General features: G+C 46.3%; 1 protein-coding gene across 1 annotated transcript in view; it reads right to left on the bottom strand.

Moving 5' to 3' along the window:
* Nucleotides 1–28: 28 nt before the first annotated feature.
* LOC310836954 (alpha-2-macroglobulin-like) overlaps nt 29–19,601 on the bottom strand; it is an 80,707-nt gene continuing 61,134 nt past the window's right edge. Inside the window, exons 30-37 of the mRNA XM_083722973.1 lie at nt 13,463–13,681; nt 11,614–11,741; nt 11,256–11,346; nt 9,802–9,870; nt 3,039–3,141; nt 2,271–2,312; nt 422–1,021; nt 29–266 (exon numbers count right to left, since the gene is read on the bottom strand). Of these exons, the coding sequence (XP_083579099.1) occupies nt 996–1,021; nt 2,271–2,312; nt 3,039–3,141; nt 9,802–9,870; nt 11,256–11,346; nt 11,614–11,741; nt 13,463–13,681 (678 nt within the window). The 3' untranslated portion in view covers nt 29–266; nt 422–995. The remainder of the gene's footprint in view (nt 267–421; nt 1,022–2,270; nt 2,313–3,038; nt 3,142–9,801; nt 9,871–11,255; nt 11,347–11,613; nt 11,742–13,462; nt 13,682–19,601) is intronic.

Below are 19,601 nucleotides of genomic sequence, written 5' to 3'. Positions count from 1 at the left end.
GCCCGCAGAGATATGCTTGAGACATGACTGGAATCAAAAATAGAGTTCTCTTTTATTTTATCCTGTAGAGGGAAATTGAAGCCACACAGAAGGATCTCAAAATGAAAACAAAAAAACAACAAAGGAGGTTCTGAGTTTGTAGCAATCCCCTCTTCTTCCTTTTGTTATTCCAGGTTTTGCCAGAGAAGGCTGCAGTTCAGACCTTTTGGAACCATCAAGGGGTGGAATAAGCAAATTGGGCCACACACTTCCGCTTGTCCCATTTCCTTTACTCCATTGGCGTAGCATGGAGGGTGCAGGGGGGGGGGCGGCCGCACCGGGCGCAACATCTGGGGGTTAGGGTTAGGAGGCGCAAATCCACAGGTTAGGGGGTGCAAATTACTTGCCTTGCCCCGGGTGCTGACAACCCACGCTACGCCACTGCTTTACTCCACTACTTTCCCTTATATATAACCCTCTCTTGAGCACTAAATCAGAGCAAACCTCATGATGGAGAAAACCCAATCAATGTTTGCTCCGACTCAGCGGTAGAAAGTGGCTTTTTCCCATGGGAAAGCAGAGATGTGGATGAGCCTTGCATTTGGAGAAATCCTTCTTCCCTCTTCACAGCCACTGCTCTGTCCCAGCTGCTCTGTCCCCCCCTCCTTATCTGGTGGAAGGAAGATAATAATAATAATAATAATAATAATAATAATAATAATAATAATAATAATATTTTATTTATACCCCGCCCTTCCCGGTTCAGAAAACCGGGCTCAGGGCAGCTAACAACAAATTTAAAACACTTAATTGATGCAACAAAAAAACAGCATAAAATGCAGTATAAAGCGTGAGTAACAATAAATTCAGAATTAAAAAATCAATTTAGGGGGAAATCCATCCAATAAACATTAGACGATCACCAGGGCTAGCTGGCTAAATTAGCCCTATTTGGGTCAGCGATGAGACCAGATGCCAGCAGAGTCCGCCTGGGAAGCGATGGGCTGCATTCTTCATCATTCATTCCCCTGTTTAGTTTCGGCTGCAGTGGAGGAAAGAGCGTAAGAATCTCCTTTGGCCAAGCATTCACCCACAAGTGTCCCAATATGCTCTGGGGAAACAGAGGCAGGAGATCCAGATGGCAACCCCCCCCCATGCCCAACTACTGCCATTTCATGCCCTTCCCCAATCCTAGCAGTCCAGGTGGGGCCCCTCAACCTACCCAACAGGAGGCCTGGCCTCCATTCAAGTTGCTTTAATCCAGGACGCTAAATCCGTGGTTCCCAAAATGGGCAGCACCATGCCCTGGGGGGCAGTGGGATGACTTGGGGTGATGCTAAGAGGCAAGTGGGCAGCGGGGGGGGGGGGGGCGGTGCTGGAAGTGTAAATGACTACCAGGCTTTAAAACTCTGGCAGCACTGCATCAAACTCATCCGTTTTGTTGAATCAATGAAAGAGCTGAATAAACATGCAATTCATTGCCACTGTTTTGAATTTTATTGTGTTATTGCCTTCATTAGTGGGTCGTGAAAACTACTGTTTTGAATAATATAATAATAATATAAATAAATTTTTATTTATATCCCGCCCTTCCCAGCCAAAGCCGGGCTCAGCGCGGCCAACAACAATAAAATAATACAACATTCTAAAATCATTTCATTATAAAATTAATTCAAATCAAATTAATGGCAACCATTGGGCTAGAGTTCTGTGAAGATTGCCAAAGGAGGGAGTCAGGCTGTGCTCTGACCAAAGGCCTGGCGGAACAGCTCTGTCTTGCAGGCCCTGCGGAAAGATGTCAAGTCCCGCAGGTCCCTAGTCTCTTGTGACAGAGTGTTCCACCAGATCGGGGCCACAGCCGAGAAAGCCCTGGCTCTGGTTGAGGCCAACCTAACCTCCCTGTGGCCTGGGACCTTCAAGATGTTTTTGTTTGAAGACCATAAGTTCCTGTGTAAGACATACCAGCAGAGGCGGTCCCGCAGGTACGAGGGTCCTAGGCCGTATAGGGTTTTAAAGGGTAGGGTAGGACATAGCTGTCAACTTCTCCCTTTTCTTGCGAGGAATCCTATTCGGAATAAGGGAATTTCCCTTTAAAAAAAGGGAAACATTGAGAGCTATGAGGGGGGGATGATTTTTGGGGAGCCAGGGGGCAGAGGCCCTAAAAGGTTTGCAAACCACTCCCCTATATCATGTCCTGCCCCCCGAAGAAAGCTGGATTATGGTCTGGGATGGCCTTTGGTAGTTTCGAGCCAGTTCAGATTTGCACAAGGCAATCTCTGTTCATACTCTACCTGTACTGCAGGGGGCGCTGTACTCTGCATCAGCACCATCATCTGGAAAGAGAGGGAAGCAAGAAGAGAAAGGTGGTCAGGCCAGCCTCTGCCCCGCAGAGCTTTCTCCATCACCACTTTTAGACTAGTGGGTGGTTTTTAAGGGGTTGGTTGCAGAATGCTGATAAATGCATCTACTGCATGGTGGTTCTAAATTTTGCTTTGGGAGTTAACTAAGAAGTGGGATATGTGAACCTTAATGGTCTTCAGTTCTGGGCACCACAGTTCAAGAAGGACACTGACAAACTGGAACGTGTCCAGAGGAGGGCAACCAAAATGGTCAAAGGCCTGGAAACGATGCCTTATGAGGAATGGCTAAGGGAGTTGGGCATGTTTAGCCTGGAGAAGAGGAGGTTAAGGGGGGATATGATAGCCATGTTCAAATATATCAAAGGATGTCACATAGAGGAGGGAGAAAGGTTGTTTTCTGCTGCTCCAGAGAAGCGGACACGGAGCAATGGATCCAAACTACAAGAAAGAAGATTCCACCTAAACATTAGGAAGAACTTCCTGACAGTAAGAGCTGTTTGACAGTGGAATTTGCTGCCCAGGAGTGTGGTGGAGTCTCCTTCTTTGGAGGTCTTTAAGCAGAGGCTTGACAACCATATGTCAGGAGTGCTCTGATGGTGTTTCCTGCTTGGCAGGGGGTTGGACTCGATGGCCCTTGTGGTCTCTTCCAACTTATGATTCTATGATTCTATGATTCATTTGTGGGGGGGCCTTTCTTACCTGTTTCATAGTAATCATAGACTCTTGCCACAGCCGGCTTTAAGTTCTGGACAGGCACGTCCTGCTCCACAGTGAAGGTGTAGCTCTGGGTCATGTTGGTCACCTGTGGACAAGCAGGTGGGATCATCACTTGAGATACAGAATCACAAGACTGCTGAGATTCTGTGTCCAGGGCAGCTGTCTACTCGCTCCATCTGGTGCGCAGGCTGAGACCCTCCTTGCCCACAGACTGACTCGCCAGAGTGGTGCATGCTCTGGTTATCTCCCACTTGGACTACTGCAATGCTCTCTATGTGGGGCTACCTTTAAGGTGATCCAGAAACTACAACTAATCCAGAATGCGGCAGCTAGACTGGTGACTGGGAGCGGCCGCCGAGACCATATAACACCGGTCTTGAAAGACCTACATTGGCTCCCAGTACGTTTCCGAGCACAATTCAAAGTGTTGGTGTTGACCTTTAAAGCTAAACGGCCTCGGCCCAGTATACCTGAAGGAGCTGGACCTCAGTGTCTGGGCGGAACAATGGGGGTGGAGATGCTCCTTCAGATATACTGGACCAAAGGAGAGATTCTCCTGCCTCCTGTCTCTGCCCTCTTTTGTCAGGGACTGGACAGACGAGGAGGGCTAGGGTGTTGGTTTCTGCTTCCTTCACTGAGCAGCGAAATGCTTGTAACAAGACAATGTTTACATTCCACAGTCAAATGCTGTTGGGTTTTCTCACGGGAAAGGAGACTGGATGTGACGTACACTGGTTTCCTGTTTTTCACTGTTCTTTGCAGTTCAGTGTGATTCTCTCTGTGCTTTAGAGGAGAGAGGATGCCTTTCTCTGCTCCGGCAGAGGGAAGATGTTTTTCTGTAAATTACCAGCTTTGAAGTGTAAATAAAGTAATATAGAGCATGTTGGCACGTACTTTTCATCATTCCGCTGTGCACTGGACACTGCTTATCCCCAACATTTGGTTCCGGGCCCAGAAAAACGCAGTGTTTTGAGAATGGACTCCAGAAGTCGGGCTCCTGGCAAAGGAACAAAGGAGCAAAGAATTGGAGTGCCGGCAAAGGATCGGAATGCAGAGGGCTGGATCGGACGATATCTCTGCGCGTCAAGATGATTTGATGAGGTATGTGCTACAGCTCCGGGCAGCCTGCCAGCTTCTAATTAATGGCTTTATGGCTGGACTTTGAACTTTTATAGCCGGTTTTGCCGTGGCACAGGCAAAAGGCTAGAAGGATAAATTTTTCCTATGCTGGGGGAAATCGAAAGTAAAGCAGCTGCAGCAGTGTCGCAGCATGAATTCAAGACAGCAGAGAGAACTTTCACTTTTGAACTTGCCTTTGGAATGCGGTTTGAAGCAGCTGCAGATAAGCAAAGCAGTTAAGCAGAAAGGCACAGGTTCACAGGCAGAGGCTGTTTTGAATTTGCTTTTGGATTGAAGCAGCTGTACACAGACGCAGCATGTATAAAGCAGCCTGATTTAAAGCAGCAAAGATGACGCTAAAGGCTAATGCCAAAGTCATGGTGGCCCTTCAGGATGCTTGTGGGATTCCTAAGCTCAATAGGAAGAACTATGCGGACTGGGTTCTCTATGCAGAGGCTATTCTGCGGAAAGAGGGTCTGTTTAAAGTTATTACAGAGACCCCCCCAGCTCCAGTTACAGATGAATGGAAAGCTATGGATTCCAAGGCAAGGGGAACTCTTACGTTGATAGTATCCCCAGAAGAGCTCTGTCTGTTGCGTGATAAGACCTCAGCCAGAGAAATTTGGGACGCTTTGAGAGAGGCTCACTTGAGGACAGAAGCTGGGTCCACAATGTTTTACTTTAACAAGCTGCATAATATGGCTCTTGCTGAAGGTGGAGATGTGCGTATACATCTGATGGAGATGCAGAATCTGAGACATGAGCTGCAACAGAGAGGACTCAACTTTCCAGAGGAAGTGTATTCCTTTATGATACTACAATCTTTGGGTTCAGGTTGGGAGTCTGTTGCGACTCAGATTGCTGTACAGCCAACTGCTCAGCTAACAGTGGACTATGTTACTGCCGTGATATTGAATGAAGCGGATCGCCGGGGTGCTAGCTGCATCAACAAGGGGGAGACTTCACAGACGTCATCCCATAGTGCAGTGGAACCACCAGATGGCGCCAAAGCTTTGAAGGCAGTGAAATGCTACACGTGTGGACGTCTAGGCCATATGAAGAGGGAATGCAGATATCCCAGGGCCAAGACAGAGCAGCGCAGCGAAAGCTCATCGCGTGGAAAAGGCCGAGGCAAAGGCAAAGGTCCGGTGTCCAGGACAACGCAGCACAAGGCAATGGTCTCACGCTTCACTCCAAAGGTTGCAGAGGTCCAGAAGACGTCTAGATCTTTCTTCGTTGTTGATTCAGCGGCGACCCACCACATGTGCAACGATAAGCGACTGTTCGTGTCTTTTACACCGCAGGAAGGTGCGATTCACCAGGCGGATGACCATACAATCCCCAGTAAAGGCTACGGAACTGTTGTTCTTCACAGTTTGGACTTATCGATACAGGATGTGCTTTATGTGCCAGATGCCAAGCATAATCTGCTCAGCGTTGGACAGCTGAATGAGCGGAAAATTGACGTTTCCTTTAAGAACAAAAGGTGCATCATCACAAAAAAAAATGATTATGTATTGCATGCTGAATATGTTGATCGTTTGTATGTTTTGTATTTTGATGATGTTGTGCAGGATGACACTTGTTGCATTGCAGGTTCTAACAAAAGTTTGCATGCAGAATGTATTCACGATTTTCATCGAAAATTTGGTCATTTGCATTTTGAGGCAGTATCTAAAATGCCTGCCTTGGTTGAAGGTATGACTATTAAACCCTGCAGGTACCACATGAAGTGCAAGGCATGCGCAGCAAACAAGGTGAAAATGGCTGCGAAAGGTAAGGTGTCTAGTAGGCAAGCTACAGAACCATACCAGGTTGTTCATGCTGATTTGGTTGGACCACTAGCGCCCTCTTTGGGTGGAAACAGGTACTTCATGGTTCTCATTGATGCATTTTCCAGGTATATTTATGTGTACAATCTCAAGCAGAAATCAGAGGCTTTTCCTAGGTTCAAGGAATTCTGTGCTTGGTTGGAAAATGTGCATGGTAAGAAGGTAAAGACTCTTTTCAGTGATCGCGGGGGAGAATTCACTTCTCAGCAGTTTGAAGCTTTTCTGACTGAGAAAGGAATTCAACACGATTTGTCTAGTCCTCGTTCGCCATGGCAGAATGGACTTGCGGAACGAGCAAATCAGACATTGCTTCAAGGGTTAAAAACCTTGCTGCATGATGCCAATCTTCCAGAGAGTTATTGGGCCGAAGCTCTCTCATGTTTCACTTACAGTTATAATCGCAGGTTATCTTCAGCGATTGGTTGTACCCCCTATGAGAAGATGTTTGGCAAGAAGCCATACATCAAACACATGAAAATTTTTGGTTCTGACATGTGGGTTCACTCACCACAAAACTCCAAGTTAGACAAGCGTGGATTGCATGGTATCTTTCTAGGTTATCAGAAAGGGTCTTACAGAATAATGATGACTGACTCTAAGACAATTAAGCTCACAAGAAGTGTTGAGTACAATGCCAAGTGGGGGGAGAATGTGGGAATTTTCCAATGTTATCCTGATGACAGTGATGAAACTGAGGATAGTCAAAAGCAACCGCAACAACCCACACCCACTGATGAAGGTTCTGAGTCTGAGTCTGAAACTGAATCGGGTGATTCAGAGGATTTCAAGAGTGCGAAAGCCTCTATGCGACCCTCTGAAAGCTCTGATCAAGAATTGGAGGAACCATTGTTCACAATAGGTCACTTTTCTCCTAAGAAGGAAGAGGAGAGTGTTGAAGACTTAAGGCTAATTCGCAGGTCACAGAGAGCAACAAAAGGCAGACCTCCAAAGAGATTTGCTGATGAGTTTGCTAAGATAGCAGTAATAGCTGTTAAAAGCTCCAAGAAGGTATTTGAACCTTCAAGTTTCCAAGAAATCCAGGATTTGGATTCAAAGGAAGCTGAGCCATGGTTAAATGCCATGAAGGCTGAGCTTGATTCCTTGGAAAGGAACAAAACATGGGACCTTGTTCCAGTAGTTCCAGGAATGAAACTGCTTGGAAGCAAATGGGTCTTCAAAGCGAAGACAGATCAAAATGGCAAGATAGTCAGACACAAAGCCAGATTGGTAGCCAGAGGTTTTGCACAGGTACCAGGTGAAGACTATCACGAGACCTACTCACCCACCGTGAGGTATGAGAGCATTAGGCTTATGCTCAAGCTAGCTGCAGAGGAGAATCTACACATTAGTCACCATGATGTGAATACAGCTTTTCTGTACGGATCTCTAGATGAATCACTTTATATGCTTCCACCTGATGGCGTACAGGTAAAACAGGGATTTGTTTGTGCTCTGAAGAAGTCCCTTTATGGTCTCAAACAAAGTGCACGGTGTTGGCACACAAAACTCACTGAAGTATTGTTTTCTCTAGGTTTTAAGCAAGGGAAAGCTGATCCATGTGTATTTGTCAAAGAGGAGGGGCAAAAGAAACTGTATTGTTTGTTTTATGTTGATGATCTTTTATTCTTTTGGGAAGATGTCACAATGTACAATAACGCCCTAGCTCAACTGAAAGAGCACTTTGACATAAAAGATCTTGGTGAGGTAAACAACTACCTATCTCTGGAAATAGAGAGAGATCAAGATGGTAACATTCTAGTACACCAGTCACATAAAATTGCTGATGTGTTAAGCAAACTAAACCTGATGGATGCTAACCCTGTAGACACACCGATGACAACAGGTTATCAGGTAGATGACACTGGAGAAGCATTTTCTGATACTACACTGTACAGAAGTGTGCTAGGCAAGCTAAACTTCATTGCCAGATGTTCAAGACCTGACATTGCTGTTAGCTGTAATTTGCTAAGCAGACAAGTCAACAATCCTACTGTTAAGGATTGGAAAGCTCTGAAACGCATAGCGCGGTATTTGAAAGGCACTATGCATTACAGACTGAGATTTAACAATCAGAAGTCTGGCGGTCTTGAGATATTTGCAGATGCAAGTTTTGGAAGTGACACTACAGACAGGAAAAGTACGTCTGGAGTTTGCTATAAGTACAATCAGGGTCTATTTGATTGGTCATGCAAGAAGCAAACAACAGTTAGCTTAAGTACTTGTGAAGCTGAACTGAATGCACTGTCTTATTCACTTAAGGATTGTGAATGGTTGTTACAATTGTGCAAAGACATAAAAATTCCTGTCAAATGTCCAATCCAGGTTTACCAGGACAACAAAGCATGTTTGGCTTTGCTGAATTCTGAAGGTTGTAAGCAAAGCACGAAGCACTTGCAATTAAAGTTGCAACATGCTAGGGAACGTATTCAAAAGGGACTCGTAACGGTGTCCTATATGCCAGGTAATGAAATTCCTGCTGATGTATTGTCCAAGATTGTATCAAGGGATCAACACTGTACCTATGTGCAGAAGTTGGGTTTGTACTGATATTGTACGAACACGCTGCCCAGTGATGTTCACAGAAAGGGGGAGGATGTTGGTTTCTGCTTCCTTCACTGAGCAGCGAAATGCTTGTAACAAGACAATGTTTACATTCCACAGTCAAGTGCTGTTGGGTTTTCTCACGGGAAAGGAGACTGGATGTGACGTACACTGGTTTCCTGTTTTTCACTGTTCTTTGCAGTTCAGTGTGATTCTCCCTGTGCTTTAGAGGAGAGAGGATGCCTTTCTCTGCTCCGGCAGAGGGAAGATGTTTTTCTGTAAATTACCAGCTTTGAAGTGTAAATAAAGTAATATAGAGCATGTTGGCACGTACTTTTCATCATTCCGCTGTGCACTGGACACTGCTTATCCCCCTCTCCATCCATTGGAGGAGGAGGGGGTGGGGAGATTGCCCCCCCCCTTTCTCCAGCAGTTTCAGGAGAAGAGAGAAACAGGATTGAATTACAGCAGAATGCAGAGCTGCCAAGTTACGAGGTGTTAGGAGAAGGGGAGGGGGAGAACTGGTAACAGAGTCATCCTTGGAGAGCACAGAAGCACCACCATCCCCCTGGGCTCTCCGCTCAATTAGAATTCAAGAGCAAAGGGCTCAATGACATTTGTCTTCTGAGGCCCTCCATGGAGCCAGGTACAGTGGTGCCCCGCAAGACGAATGCCTCGCAAGACGGAAAACCCGCTAGACGAAAGGGTTTTCCATTTTGGAGGTGCTTCGCAAAACGAATTTCCTATGGGCTTGCTTCGCAAGACGAAAATGTCTTGCGAGTTCCTGAGGGTTTTTTTTCCTCCCCCCCTTTTTCCCAAGCCGCTAAGCCGCTTATCAGCTGATCCGCTAAGCCGCTTAGCAGCTGATCCGCTAAGCCGTTTATCAGCTGATCCGCTAAGCCGCTTATCAGCTGATCCGCTAAGCCGCTTATCAGCTGATCCGCTAAGCCCGCTAAGCCGCTAATAGCGCTAATCCGCTAAGCCGCTAATGGGCTTGCTTCGCAAGACGAAGAAACCGCAAGACGAAGAGACTCGGGGAACGGATTCTTTTCGTCTTGAGAGGCACCACTGTACTGTTGTGGGAGAAAGACGGGGAGGAGCTCAAAGCGAGCAACGTCACAGTGGAGTTCAGGGCTGGGTTCTTTGTCTTGCAACACAATGACTGAATAAAACCATAAATATGAACTTTCTTGTTTCTTCCTTGGTGCTACCGGGGGAGGAGAGAATTGCCCAAGCCTGACATCTTTGCTCACCTTCTCCAAATACAGCAGGACGTGACTGATGCTCACTTCCGTGCGCTGGACCAGATTGTGCCTTTCCAGCTGGTGGGGGGCAAAATGCAGACTGTTGTTGTTATTTCTTTATTTCATAAAATTCGTACACTTATTGACTGTAAAAAAGCAACCTCAAAGCAGTTCATGAAAAAGATAAAATCATAAATCTCTGAATAAGAAACATCAACAACAATAATTTGAAACTTTCAAAAAGTTAATATAGCAGTAGACTACTATAACAGATTAAAACAGATTAAAGCTAAAACAGATTAAAACTCGCATTAGCTTCCTAAACACTTGGGTTGGCTTGTCTAAACAAGAATGTTTTTAACAGTTGGCTGGTGTCAAGAGGCAGGGAGTTCCACAGCGCACCAGAAGATCGAGTTCTTACAAATGCGGAACAGGTATTATGCGGCAAATGTAACAGTGCCAGTTCTGCCAATCGAAGGGGTCGAGTGGGCATATATGGGGAAAGGCGATCTCTGAAGCCTCAGGGAGTGCAGCATAGTCTACCTTAAGGTGAGGGCAAGGAGAGGCTTCTCTGTAGTCCTGGAAGATGAGGTTGAGCTGTGTGGTGTCCTTGGCTTATATTCATTCATTCATTCATTCATTCATTCATTCATTCGACTTATTAGTCACTTGTCACCAGAAGGTCTCCAAGTGACTTAACTAGTGGCTAGTGGACATTGCAAGCTAGTACAACATTCGCAGCCACAAGATATGATTATGGTCACCTGACTTTAAAACCAAGACGGGATTGGACAATCCCATGGCCAATTACTGTATCCATCAGCTGCGAAAGCTCACTGGTGCCTCTGTGAACAAAGGTTGCAGACCTCAGAGTAGCAAAATTTGGAGACAGACTAACAGACACAAGGAGAAGTCCCACTTGTGAGACACCCAGAGGGTGTTAGGATATTTCCGTTCCACCTTAAAAGGGAGCAGGCTTTGTGAGTCACAGCCTGCGCATTTCCTGTTCACAGGATGTTTATGTTTGCTATTGCTTTCGTTTTTTCTCTCGGTGCCTGAACACGCTAGCAGGCAGTCATGTTTGTTCTTTGTTCTGACCAACGCTGAATAAACTTTCTAAATAATGCTCTCCTGAGTGCAACTTTCGCTGTGTGAATTCTGCTGATAGAGCGTGCATCAGCCCAGGAATGTGGCAACCTATTTTCTGGAGCTCATGTCGCTAATTGCTGATACTGTATCTACGGGAGGTCGATGGACGTCTGGAGTCCGGAGTCGGCATGGAGGCAGTGATGGCCTTTGTCTCCCTGGCAGTATCCCAACAGAGGGATCCTCGTGGCTATTTTTGTAGAGAGGATGCCTGGGGTAGGTAGGCAATATGCAAAGGCAGCCATTTTCTTCCCAAGTCTCCTACAGCCAAGGAAGTAGGCTGTGGCGGGGCCTTCACACACAAAGCAAGCTCTTACCCGCTTTACGGATGATTTCACCGGGATGAATCCCGAGAGCATCTTAACATCGACGATGGCCATGTTGGAGGCCGGTCGGTTGCCGGTGTAACTGAGAAGCCAAAGAGAGAGGGGAAAGAATCGCACCACTCTTCTCCCCTGACAGCCCACCCCGTAACCATCTATCCATCTTCTAATACAGCCTTTGTGGATCCCCCACAACTCCCATCAGCCCTAGCTAGCGAGGCCAGAGCTCAGGGGTGATGGGAGTTGTAGTCCAACAACTGGGGACCCACAGGACGAGAACCGCTGTTCTAATACATCCTGATTGTGGGATGGTCCAGATTCCCAAATAGCCTTGGCTAATGGAGGGGACTACCTGACATTGATGGCAACGTCAAAGGTTTGGTGGGCTTTGGGTCCAGCGCAGGTCTCTGGAACTGTGCGAACCTCCAGCATGAACGGCGCCTCTTCCTGGTGTGGCTGCACGTTGTATTTCAAAGTGGTCTGGAAAAGAAACAAGGCTCTAATAATAATTAGTAATTTTATTATTTATACCCCACCCACCAGGCTGGGTTTCCCCATCCACTCTGGGTGGCTTCCAGCACATATAAAACCATAGTAAAACATCAAACATTTAAAAATTTCCAATACAGGGCTGCCTTCAGATGTCTTCTAAAAGTTGTGTAGTTCTTTTATCTCCTTGACATCTGATGGGAGGGTCTCTCTCTCTCTCTCTCTCTCTCTCTCTCTCTCTCTCTCTCTCTGCATCAGGCATGTCCTAGGTTTCCAACAGTGACTTGGACACCAACTCAGAGGGTAAGAGGCCTCTGGAACCAGGAGGGCAGTAGGACATTGACTTCATGACCCCTTGCTTCTTGACCCTCGGACCCTTGGCTTCTTGACTCCCAGCTCTCTGACCCTTCGACTCTTGGCTTCCTGACCCCCGTTCCTGCTCCCACCCGGTCATTTTGCCCCTGGTCCTGATGTCCCCTGCCAGGATTTCCATCGCCTGTGAACCAGACTGTGACACAAGGGGCTAATATGGATCTTGACATCACTGAGCCCATCAATCAATGCAGCCCCCTAGCCAATACCCCCAGATGGGCCAGAGTCCTCACACCTGAGGGCTGTATGAGAGTTAGCAGAGAGAAGACACAGGCCCCAGCTTCAGGCTGGAGGTCTGCCCCTTTAAGGTCTTAGTGTCTTAGAGGCAATATAATGGTTCAGTTAGCATCTAGCCTTTGCTGGAACAACTTATCCCTTCCTTGGCACATCTCTAGGATTCTGAATGACCTATTTCCACTCCCTGGCTTGCTAAGTTGCGATAAGCCCTTGCTTACTGGTCATAGAACCATAGTAGAGTTGGAAGGGGTTCCTAAGGGCCATTTGTCCAACCCCATGAAATGCAGGAAACCCTAGCTAAGGAATCCCTAACCATCCCAACTCCGTTTAAAATCTCCAGTGAAGGACTGCCCACTAGCCTCCAAACAGCTCTTACTGTCAGAAAGTTCTTCCCAATGATTAGTTGGAATCTCTTTTATTGTATTTTGAACCCATTGGTCCGACCCACTGGAGCAGCAGAAAACAAGCTTGCTCCATCCTCCATGTGACAGCCCTTCAGTTTGTTTGAAGTTGACTATCATGTCACCTCTCAGTCTTCTCTTCTCCAGACCAAACATACCCAACTCCCTCAATTGTTCCTCATGAGGCTTGGTCTCCAAACCCTTGATCATCTTGGTTGCCCTCCTCTGCACACATTCCAGCTTTTCAATACCTTTCTTAAACTGTGGTGCCCATAATTGGACACAATACTCCAGGCAGTGGTACTATTACTTCTCTTGATCTGGACATAATACATCCACTGATGCAGTCTAGAACTGCATTAGCTTCTTGGCTAACACAATGTTGACCCCTAGATCATTTCCAAACGTACTGCTGCCAAGATCAGGGTCCTCCTATCCTTTTGTTCTTGCTACCTGCTCAGGGCAACTGCCCCAACTTGGTTTCTCCATACTCCACCAGAATGAGCTGATCATTTCCAGGGCATGGCAATGTCTTCCAAAGCAAAGCTGCCACCACCTTGTGCAACCTCAACAGTCTTGTGGGCCACCCGATCTTTGCGCCAGGCAGTGCTGGCCCAAGCAGTTGTGTTGCTGGGATCCAGAACACCACATTTCACACTTTCTCTTTCCCAGGCACCCATCCTGGGTGGGACACTCACTCACCTGGACGTGGACACAGCCTTCCCCCGTGGCCGTGCTGTCGTAGTCCCCTGGCACTCTGGGCAGAGCCTGGCACTGGAGAAGCAGGCGGTTGGTGCTGTCCACTTGGAACTGCCTCAGGATGCCCCCTGTGGAGCTCAGGGTCACTTCTGTGCCCGTGCTGCTCTTGGAGTAGGTAAAGGCACCGTAGAGGGAGAGGGCCTGGAGGGCAACCACAGTGTCCTGCAACACAGACCAAGGGGAAGGTGGGCATGGACCTTGTTGTAGAGAGGACAGTCCTCAGTTTGAGGTTGTCCCCTGGTTGAAGTCCAGTTATCATAGACTAGTAGAACTGCAGAGTTGGAAGGGCCCCCTAATGTTTGGGTCAAAAAATCATAGAATCATAGAGTTGGAAGAGACCACAAGGGCCATCGAGTCCAACCCCCTGCCAAGCAGGAAACACCATCAGAGCACTCCTGACATATGGTTGTCAAGCCTCTGCTTAAAGACCTCCAAAGAAGGAGACTCCACCACACTCCTTGGCAGCAAATTCCATGGTCGAACAGCTCTCACTGTCAGGAAGTTCTTCCTAATGTTTAGGTGGAATCTTCTTTCTTGTAGTTTGGATCCATTGCTCCGTGTCCGCTTCTCTGGAGCAGCAGAAAACAACCTTTCTCCCTCCTCTATGTGACATCCTTTTATATATTTGAACATGGCTATCTTTTTGGTGTCCTCGGGTGTCTTCCCGTGTAAAAGTTGGGGTGTCTAGGCGACGTTTCGACGAGGTCTCACTCGTCATCTTCAGGCTGGTGCTTTCGGCTTCTTGTTACTGGAACAGAGCGGGATCTCAATGTTTGAGTTCCTATAAATACTGTAGAGGGGGTGTGGTGTCTAGCCTCCAATGTTCTGGGCAGAGAGGAAGTTCCCAGGCTAGTGTGCCTTTTCTTCTTTTGTTCCTTAATTACTTGAGAGATACCTTGAGTGATTTCTTGAGTGATATCCTGAGTACCACTTAGGTGGGTCATTAGGTGTGGATTAGTTGCTAAAGTCTTTGTGTCTTGACCTCTTGAACTTTGTGAAGAGTTTTCCTGAGAAGATGGCTGTATTGCACTTAGTTGTGCTTTGGCTTGGCTTCGTGTATAGGGGCGAGCTGTGGTTTTGTGGCTTGTGTCAGCCAGATCTGTGTAGGGATTGCAGGGGGGTGCAGCATCCGGAGGTGCCACCATGGATTGGCTACTGGATGGTGTCAGTAATTCATCTGTGGAGAGGGTCTGGGTTTGGGTCTGGTGTGGTTGATTGGTGTTGGCGTTCTGTGTGCCTCTGGATCTGGTGTCAGTTTTTGTGGGGAGGGCTAATTTCCAGATGTCTGGCAAGCGGGATGTGTCGTCACGCTTGTTCATGTTGTGAGGGTGTTTCTCTATCTCGATGGCTTCCATGATTATTCTCTTGTGGTGATGTTCCGTGTTAAAGAGCAATTTGGAATCTGCAAAATTAATTTCGTGTCCTGTTTCTTTCATGTGTTGGAAAAGAGAGGAAGTTTTTTCTTCTTTTTTGACGGCATTCTTGTGTTCTGCGATACGTGCATTTATTCGTCTGTTTGTTTGTCCAATGTACGTGGCTGGGCAGACTTTGCAGGGTATTTCATAGATCCCTTGGTTTTCCAACTGGATTTTATCCTTGGGGTTTCTGAGGATATTGGCTATTTTTTGGTTGGTGCAAAAGGCTGTTTTGATATTGTGTTTATGGAGGATTTTGCTAATTTTATCTGTAGTGCCCTTGATATAAGGAAGGAGGGCCATGCCATTGTTTTCTTCTGTGTCTTGGTTTTTGGGGGGTGTTTCCTTTTGGATTAGCTTCGTAATCCTGTTTTGCTGGTATCCATTGGCAATTAACACATTTGAGAGATTCTGTAACTCAGTTGTCAAGTGGTCTTTGTCAGCCAGGCGTTTGGTTCTGGAGATGAGAGTCTTGGCTACGGAGTTTATTTGTGCAGGGTGGTGGTGTGATTGTGCATGTAAGTAGCGGTTGGTGTGTGTTTTTTTCTGGTAGATAGTGTGTCCTAGGGAGCCATCAGGTTTTTTGTAGATTAGGACGTCAAGGAAGGGAAGTTGGTTGTTGGCTTCTATTTCCATAGTGAATTGTATTTTGGGGTGTAAGTTGTTGAGATGTGTGAGGAAGCTACACCACCACCCTGCACAAATAAACTCCGTAGCCAAGACTCTCATCTCCAGAACCAAACGCCTGGCTGACAAAGACCACTTGACAACTGAGTTACAGAATCTCTCAAATGTGTTAATTGCCAATGGATACCAGCAAAACAGGATTACGAAGCTAATCCAAAAGGAAACACCCCCCAAAAACCAAGACACAGAAGAAAACAATGGCATGGCCCTCCTTCCTTATATCAAGGGCACTACAGATAAAATTAGCAAAATCCTCCATAAACACAATATCAAAACAGCCTTTTGCACCAACCAAAAAATAGCCAATATCCTCAGAAACCCCAAGGATAAAATCCAGTTGGAAAACCAAGGGATCTATGAAATACCCTGCAAAGTCTGCCCAGCCACGTACATTGGACAAACAAACAGACGAATAAATGCACGTATCGCAGAACACAAGAATGCCGTCAAAAAAGAAGAAAAAACTTCCTCTCTTTTCCAACACATGAAAGAAACAGGACACGAAATTAATTTTGCAGATTCCAAATTGCTCTTTAACACGGAACATCACCACAAGAGAATAATCATGGAAGCCATCGAGATAGAGAAACACCCTCACAACATGAACAAGCGTGACGACACATCCCGCTTGCCAGACATCTGGAAATTAGCCCTCCCCACAAAAACTGACACCAGATCCAGAGGCACACAGAACGCCAACACCAATCAACCACACCAGACCCAAACCCAGACCCTCTCCACAGATGAATTACTGACACCATCCAGTAGCCAATCCATGGTGGCACCTCCGGATGCTGCACCCCCCTGCAATCCCTACACAGATCTGGCTGACACAAGCCACAAAACCACAGCTCGCCCCTATACACGAAGCCAAGCCAAAGCACAACTAAGTGCAATACAGCCATCTTCTCAGGAAAACTCTTCACAAAGTTCAAGAGGTCAAGACACAAAGACTTTAGCAACTAATCCACACCTAATGACCCACCTAAGTGGTACTCAGGATATCACTCAAGAAATCACTCAAGGTATCTCTCAAGTAATTAAGGAACAAAAGAAGAAAAGGCACACTAGCCTGGGAACTTCCTCTCTGCCCAGAACATTGGAGGCTAGACACCACACCCCCTCTACAGTATTTATAGGAACTCAAACATTGAGATCCCGCTCTGTTCCAGTAACAAGAAGCCGAAAGCACCAGCCTGAAGATGACGAGTGAGACCTCGTCGAAACGTCGCCTAGACACCCCAACTTTTACACGGGAAGACACCCGAGGACACCAAAACCTGCATTCCTGTACCCGTGAAAATCTACGAAAGCGAACATGGCTATCATATCACCCCCCTTCATGGATCACTTCCTTGCCGTGGCGAAGGGGCTTGAAGAACTCAGAGAAGCTATGAACTATGCCGAGCAGGGCACCCAAGATGAACAGGTCATAGTGGAGAGTTTTGACCAAACGTGATCCACCTGGAGGAGGAACCGGCAAGCCACTCCAGTATCCCTGCCAAGAAAACTCCATGGACAAAGACAACAGGCATATAAAAGATATGACGCTGGAAGATGAGCCCCTCAGGTCGGAAGGCGTCCAACATGCTACTGGGGAAGAGCGGAGGGCAAGTACAAGTAGATCCAGAGCTGATGAAGCGGCTGGGCCAAAGCCGAAAGGACGCTCAGTTGCGGATATGCCTGGAAGCGAAAGGAAAGTCCAATGCTGTAAAGAAAAATATTGCATAGGAACCTGGAATGTAAGAACCATGAACCTGGGTAAGTTGGAGGTGGTCAAAAATGAGATGGCAAGAATAAATATTGACATCCTGGGCATCAGTGAACTAAAATGGATGGGAATGGGTGAATTCAGTTCGGATGACCATCATATCTACTACTGTGGGCAAGAAACCCGTAAAAGAAATGGAGTGGCCCTCATAGTCAACAAAAGAGTGGCGAAAGCTGTACTGGGATGCAATCTCAAAAATGATAGAATGATCTCGATACGAATCCAAGGCAGACCTTTTAACATCACAGTAATCCAAGTTTATGCACCAACTACTTGTGCTGAAGAAACTGAAATTGACCAATTCTATGAAGACTTACAAGACCTTATAGAAGTGACACCAAAGAAGGATGTTCTTCTCATTATAGGGGATTGGAATGCTAAAGTAGGGAGTCAAGAGATAAAAGGAACAACTGGCAAGTTTGGCCTTGGAGATCAAAACGAAGCAGGGCAAAGGCTAATAGAGTTCTGTCAAGAGAACAAGCTGGTCATCACAAACACGCTTTTCCAACAACACAAGAGACGACTCTACACATGGACATCACCAGATGGGCAGCATCGAAATCAGATTGATTATATTCTCTGCAGCCAAAGATTGAGAAGCTCTATACAGTCAGCAAAAACAAGACCTGGAGCTGACTGTGGCTCAGATCATCAGCTTCTTATAGCAAAATTCAAGCTTAAACTGAAGAAAGTAGGAAAAACCACTGGGCCGGTAAGATACAATCTAAATCAAATCCCTTATGAATACACAGTGGAAGTGAGGAACAGGTTTAAGGATTTAGATTTGGTGGACAGAATGCCTGAAGAACTATGGGTGGAGGCTCGTAACATTATACAGGAGGCAGCAACGAAAACCATCCCAATGAAAAGGAAATGCAAGAAAGCAAAGTGGCTGTCCAATGAGGCCTTACAAATAGCGGGGGAGAGAAGGCAAGCAAAATGCGAGGGAGATAGTGAAAGATACAGGAAATTGAATGCAGATTTCCAAAGAATAGCAAGGAGAGACAAGAAGACCTTCTTAAACGAGCAATGCAAAGAAATAGAGGAAAGCAATAGAATGGGAAGAACCAGAGATCTGTTCAAGAAAATTGGAGATATGAAAGGAACATTTCGTACAAAGATTTCCATAATAAAGGACAAAAGTGGAAAGGACCTAACAGAAGCAGAAGACATCAAGAAGAGGTGGCAAGAATACACAGAGGAATTATACCAGAAAGAAATGGATGTCTCGTATACCCCAGGTAGTGTGGTTGCTGACCTTGAGCCAGACATCCTGGAAAGTGAAGTCAAATGGGCCCTAGAAAGCACTGCAAATAACAAGTCCAGTGGAAGTGATGGTATTCCAGCTGAACTATTTAAAATTTTAAAAGATGATGCTGTTAAGGTGCTACACTCAATATGCCAGCAAGTTTGGAAAACTCAGCAGTGGCCAGAAGATTGGAGAAGATCAGTCTACATCCCAATCCCAAAGAAGGGCAGTGCCAAAGAATGCTCCAACTACCGCACAATTGCACTCATTTCACACACTAGCAAGGTTATGCTTAAAATTCTACAAGGAAGGCTCAAGCAGTATGTGGACCGAGAACTCCCAGAAGTGCAAGCTGGATTTAGAAGAGGCAGAGGAACCAGAGACCAAATTGCAAACATGCGCTGGATTATGGAGAAAGCTAGAGAGTTCCAGAAAGACATTTACTTCTGCTTCATTGACTATGCAAAAGCCTTTGACTGTGTCGACCACGGCAAACTATGGCAAGTTCTTAAAGAAATGGGAGTGCCAGATCACCTCATCTGTCTCCTGAGAAATCTCTATGTGGGACAAGAAGCTACAGTTAGAACTGGGTATGGAACAACTGATTGGTTCAAAATTGGGAAAGGAGTACGACAAGGCTGTATTTTGTCTCCCTGCTTATTTAACTTATATGCAGAATTCATCATGCGAAAGGCTGGGCTGGATGAATCCCTAGCCGGAATTAAGATTGCCGGAAGAAATATCAACAACCTCAGATATGCAGATGACACAACCTTGATGGCAGAAAGTGAGGAGGAATTAAAGAACCTTTTAATGAGGGTGAAAGAGGAGAGCGCAAAATATGGTCTGAAGCTCAACATCAAAAAAACGAAGATCATGGCCACTGGTCCCATCACCTCCTGGCAAATAGAAGGGGAAGAAATGGAGGTAGTGAGAGATTTTACTTTCTTGGGCTCAATG

This window comes from Podarcis gaigeae (genome assembly GCF_964106915.1).
Source record: "Podarcis gaigeae genome assembly, chromosome: 2".
Classification (NCBI taxonomy): Eukaryota; Metazoa; Chordata; class Lepidosauria; order Squamata; family Lacertidae; genus Podarcis; species Podarcis gaigeae.
This window is presented reverse-complemented; position numbering and strand designations above follow the sequence as displayed.